At 55.6% G+C, this 5430-nt stretch overlaps 1 protein-coding gene across 1 annotated transcript; it reads left to right on the top strand.

Moving 5' to 3' along the window:
• The first annotated feature begins 201 nt into the window (after nucleotides 1-201).
• Nucleotides 202-4378, top strand: FOXQ1 (forkhead box Q1). The gene has a single exon (XM_036350457.1). The coding sequence runs from the start codon at nucleotides 924-926 to the stop codon at nucleotides 2106-2108; it is 1185 nt and encodes a 394-aa protein (XP_036206350.1). The 5' UTR covers nucleotides 202-923; the 3' UTR covers nucleotides 2109-4378.
• Nucleotides 4379-5430: the final 1052 nt, after the last annotated feature.

Here is a 5430-nt window from a genome sequence, read left to right as displayed (position 1 = left end):
CAGAGACCCCTCCGGGCGGCGGGGCGCTCCCACCTGAACCCAGCACGGGCCGCGGGGCTGGCACACACGGACACCCGCACAGTCACAGACACTCGCACACTCCCAGCCCCGCGCACGCTCCCATTGGCTGGAAGCAGAGGGCGGGGCTGGCCAGACCCAAAACAACAACCTGCGCGCAGCGACTTTTACGCTGCGCCGCCTCGTAGCCTCAACCTGGTGCGGCCCGCCCGGGAGCCACAGCCACCTAAGCCACCCCATTCCCCCACCCTCTGTCGTCCGTGCCCAGGCCCCGCCTCCGCAGGGTTATATTGGGCCCAGCGGAAGGTGGAGGCCAGACGTAGGGGCTGCGGGCCAGCGTGGAGATGCTTCTCTGGAGGCCGAGGGCGGAAAGGCGGCTGCGGGAGCCACAGCCTCAGGGACTCGTCTCCGTGGGCGCTCAGGGCTGAAGACACCAGACCCTCCCCAAGGGTGGCACGCATTTCCGTGCCCCGTGGACGCCTGCCTGGGACCTGCGACGTCCAGTGAAGAAACCCTCCGGGTCAGAGAGCAGATGCCTACGCTTCTTCCCTCCAGCAGGAAATCCCATGGCCCTTATGGCTGGGCAGCAGAAGTTAAAGCCGCACCCTTGCACACATTCACCCTGAAGTCTCTTATCCTCGAACTGAAGACAGCGCCTACCCAACTCCTCCGTCTTCGCCCCTCTTAGTTCACCCAATAAGCACAGCCCCTCCAAGGAAACATTCCGGTGGAACTGGACTCTTCTACGGAAAAGTGACTGTCTCTCACAAGAGGAGGGAGAGCTCTCTGGGAGAGAAAGGCGAGGACTCCTGGACTTGAGGTCGCCACCCCGCCCCCCGCACCAGCTTCCCAAGACCGCGCAAAGGAAAAGAGCACGGCGCCGAGCCAGGACAGGGTGCGTGGGCATGGAGTCGGAGGTGTTCAGCCCCCGTGCGGCCCACGAGATCAAGCCGGGTAGTGACCTAGAGGGCAGAGGAGGTAGCGACGCGCCCTCTCCGCTGTCCGCAGCCGGCGACGACTCCCTGGGGTCGGACGGGGACTGTGCCGCCAACAGCCCAGCAGCGGTAAGCGGCGGTAAGCGGAATGCGAGAGGTGCGACTGCCGCCGAGGAGGAGGGCTCGGTTGCGGCGGGGGTCGCAGAGGAGGGCGCCGCAGGGCCCGGGGCCGAGAGCGCAGGGGTCGGTGAGGGCGGGCGAAGCAAGCCGTACACGCGGCGGCCCAAGCCCCCGTACTCGTATATCGCGCTCATAGCCATGGCCATCCGCGACTCGGCGGGCGGGCGCCTGACGCTGGCTGAGATCAACGAGTACCTCATGGGCAAGTTCCCCTTCTTCCGCGGCAGCTACACGGGCTGGCGCAACTCGGTGCGCCACAACCTTTCGCTCAACGACTGCTTCGTCAAGGTGCTGCGCGACCCCTCGCGGCCTTGGGGCAAGGATAACTACTGGATGCTCAACCCCAACAGCGAGTACACCTTCGCCGACGGTGTCTTCCGTCGCCGCCGCAAGCGCCTCAGTCATCGGGCACCGGTCCCCGCACCCGGGCTGCGGCCGGAGGAGACCACCGCCCTGCTGCCCGCTCCTGCGCCCGCGCCCGCCGCCCTGGGCTCGCCCTGCGCTCGCTCCTCCGCCCGCCAGGAGGGGCGCGCCAGCCCCACGGGCAAATTCTCCAGCTCCTTCGCTATAGACAGCATCCTCAGCAAGCCCTTCCGCGGCCGGCGCGACGGGGACACGGCCCCCGGGGTGCGGCTGCAGTGGGGCGCTGCGCCCTGCCCGCCGCTCTCCGCATATCCCGCGCTCCTCCCCCGCGCGCCCGGCGGGGCCCTCCTGCCGCTCTGCGCGTACAGAGCGGCTGAGCCTGCGCTGCTGGGCGCGCGCGGATCCGAGGCGCAGCCGCCCGCGCCGCACCTCCTGCTCGCGCCCTTCTCCTCGTCCGCCCCGGTCAAACCCTTCCAAGGCCCTGCGGCTGGCGGTGACGGGGGTGGCGCTCACTTGTACTGCCCCCTGCGGCTGCCCACGGCCCTGCAGGCGGCCTCCTCCCGAGGCCAGGGCGCGCACCTGCCCTACCAAGTGGAGACGCTCCTGTCCTGAGCTGCCTGGCTGAGCCCCGCGCCGGGGGTGGGCACCCTAGGAGACGCCGGTATGGCACGTTCAGGGCTTTGCACTTTCTGTCCAGAGAAAAGGAGCTTTAAAAGAAAATTCTCCATCAAACGTGCCTTACCGCTAAAGGGTTTTTGACAGAACTGTTTTAACTTAGTCCAGAATATTTCCTTCCTCTTTTATAACTTTACAGAGGACCAAAGCAATATTTCATAGTTGTTTGAGTTTCTTTACCAAGCCTGTGTCTCTCTTCTTTCGCCGACTTCCTCTCTTCTTATTGCCCAGGCACTCCCTCATTCCTACCATTTCCATTGTACCTTCCATTGATTTGTTCCTAACAAAAGAAAAAGAAAAAAGCACATCAGGGAACCATTCCGTAAGATAAATGATATGACTACTGCTTGGGGTTTATTGGGCCCCTGTTCCATGTGTACGTATGTGACTGAATGTGAGAGAGGTGTCTGAATCTTCAGTCATTTCTCTGCTATTGACCAATGCTTCACTGTGCCAAAAAGATTAAAAACATGTATATTGTTGGGTTTTATAATTAAATTATTTATATATTTTTAAAATCTGGATTAAGAAAGTTGCAGGCAACAAGCTACAGCTTTATTAATGGTTTGGTGATCGCTCACTGTGGTCTCCCTGGGCCAAGCAATTTCTTTAAAGCAAAAGTTGATGTTATGTATGTAGAGTGCCAGGACCACTGCCACGTGAAAGCAAGTGTGATTTTTATTTTTATTATTTTATTTGTATCTGTGTACATATTCGTGTATAAAGTTTATGAAAACCAGGCATAGGGCTTATTTTTAAATAAAACTCACAACTGACTTTAGCACTTTGTGGTGATGGGCTGGAGGTGGAGAGTTTTTATCCCCTCTCTTTCCAAGTGGGTTTAGGTTTGAGTCTGAAGAAACTTCCTGTGGGGGTCAAAATATTTTCCTGAATGATTCAGTAAAAGGAGAGGCAGTCTGCAGTCTTTCTTACCTGACAGATTGCTGTACAAATCTCCAGGATGGGACTTCTAACAGTGAGATTTATTAAAACTTAAAACCAATGATCTCTGTAAGAATTCTCCTAAGAATTATGGAACAAATTATAAGGTGTGGGCCCCAAAAATCGTCTGGCAGACATTATCAACAAGCTTATAGACAAGCAGACATTTTCAGGCAAATTGGTCCTGATTGGGGCTCAAAAAGCTGGAAACATTCTTGGCATGTGATTATCTTAATCACCCAAGATTTCCTTAGGGCAGTTTTAAGAGTAATTTGAATGTCAATGTTTTTTGTTTGTTTTGTTTCCAAAACAAAACCTACCTTTGTAGTATGCAAAAAGCCCATTTGGGTGTGAACCCATTAGTAGTATTTTTTTTAGTCTCCCCTTTTGTATAAAGAGAGCATCTGTAGATGTGGGGCTTCCAGGCCTCTTCCCTGGTGATCTGAAGAGAAAGTGCCACTTCAGATGGGGTAGGGACAGTTTCCCATATTAAAAATGGGAGATTTGACCAGAGGAAGTACCATAAAAGTGTGAACATCCGTTTCTCAATAAATTCAAAGGCAGTGGGATTCTCACAAGTTATAGATTGCAATGTTCTAAAGAGTAATACAAACACAGAAATTCAGAGACTGGAAATGCAGGCCCCACTTGATGTTCTTGGGCAGATCTCATCTCATCCAAGAGGATAGTTTGTAAACAACATATTGTGAGGTGTGTGTGGGGGGGGAGGGGGGTATTTGAGGATGCTATCTTTTGGCAGGAATGGGAGGGGAAAGCCCATCCCTAAGTCTAGTTAACAAGTTTGACTGATTTTCCTTCTACCTACTTAATATCATAAAGAGTGATAATAATGGGGTTGAATTATGACAAAAGGTAGTCATTTAAGTGGAGATTTGCTACCACAAGGCTAATAATTAGACCTGAAAATAAAACTGAAACAGACTGGGGGAAGGAGGAGAGTCAATGAGTTAACTGGGTTGAAACGATCAGGACTCATGATCAATTCTTTGCTTTTCTCTTGAAAACACACTCTTAAGATTAAAGGTGAGTGGGGAGTCAGCGACTTCAGCTGCTTCCCATCTCTGATTCCACCAACCCTTTCCCTCCCACTGCTGCCTTGTCTCCAGAGGCAGGGTGCTGCCTTTGATACCAGTTTTGTAAAGCCAAGATTCTCATTTTTACAGTGTACACGATAGCTCTGAAAATGGAGACTTTAAATCACCACTAATTTGTGTTGTAAAGCAATGCAAAAAAAAAAAAAAAAAGATGTTTTTAAAATCACAGCTGTTCTCTCCTCCCTTGAAAAAACTCCTTCCTTCCTAAAGATTACTCCAGAGCCTGAGCCAGCTGGACTGCGGTCCCCTTCTCAGCTTCTGACCCTCGGGTACTGTAAGGTTTTCTAGAGAGTGTCGGGGTCGCGTGACCTTTGCGCCCCTGTTTGGTGCTCCCTGACCAAGTTCCTGCCCCCACGACCCAAATGACAATCACGTGGGGTGGGGACGAAGAGGCTCCCGGCTCTGTCCACGCCTCCCCACCCGCCTTCACACCCCTGGCCCCAGCAGTTTCGGCCTCTACCTGCTGGGCGGAGAGGGCCCAGATCCGAGGGAGCCGCGCGAGCCCCGGTTTTCTTCAGGAGAAGCAGAAAGGAGCAGGCGTGCTTTGAGTTCCAGCGACGCACCCTTTCCGCACACCGCGACCGAGACCCGGGCTTTCAGCGATGAGGTTCGGTCACTCTTGCAGGACCGGGCCCCCGCCGCAGCCAGGCGATGCGACCCCGCCACGACCTTTCCTTCTGGCACCCGCCCAGGCAACTGGATTCCTTGGTGGCGCCAGAGCACACTCGGGGCTCCGCGCGTCAGGCGGGTGGGCCAAGGACAGGGCCTGCCCCTCTCCCAGCCCAGCCCAGCCCCTCACACAGCCCGCCCTGCCCACAGCCCACGGGCTCCTCGCCGCAGCTCGCCCCTCCCAAGCTGCGGCAGCGGGGGTCGCAGAACTGCGGAGTTGAGGGAAGGGTCTCTTAGTTTGGCAAACGCCCTTGTTAAGGCTTGCCTGGAGCCAGGGGTGTGGGTTGAGAACCCCATTTCTAGCTCCCGCATTGGCGCTTGACAGTCCCGTTTTCCCTCACTCCCTAGCGGCCTAGAAGACCCTTCCTGGCCACGTTGAACAAGTGGGAGAAGAGAACTGGGCAAGCGCGCGACGCCGCCCAGGTGAGCCATCACTTCAGTGTCTGGGACCTACTCCAGACCCTGTAGACCTTTCCCACCACCAGGGGTCAAGGTCGCTGCCTTTGGGAGCTGAACACTTCTCTGGTTAGCAA

This window comes from Myotis myotis, unplaced genomic scaffold (genome assembly GCF_014108235.1).
Source record: "Myotis myotis isolate mMyoMyo1 unplaced genomic scaffold, mMyoMyo1.p scaffold_m19_p_2, whole genome shotgun sequence".
Taxonomy (NCBI): Eukaryota; Metazoa; Chordata; class Mammalia; order Chiroptera; family Vespertilionidae; genus Myotis; species Myotis myotis.
Note: the sequence above shows the minus strand (reverse complement) of the source record. Positions and strands in the feature narration are given on the sequence as shown.

What these genes read in the sequence shown, in the direction of transcription:
- FOXQ1 (XM_036350457.1), top strand. Translation starts at nt 924, where the DNA reads ATGGAGTCGGAGGTGTTCAGCCCCCGTGCGGCCCACGAGATCAAGCCG.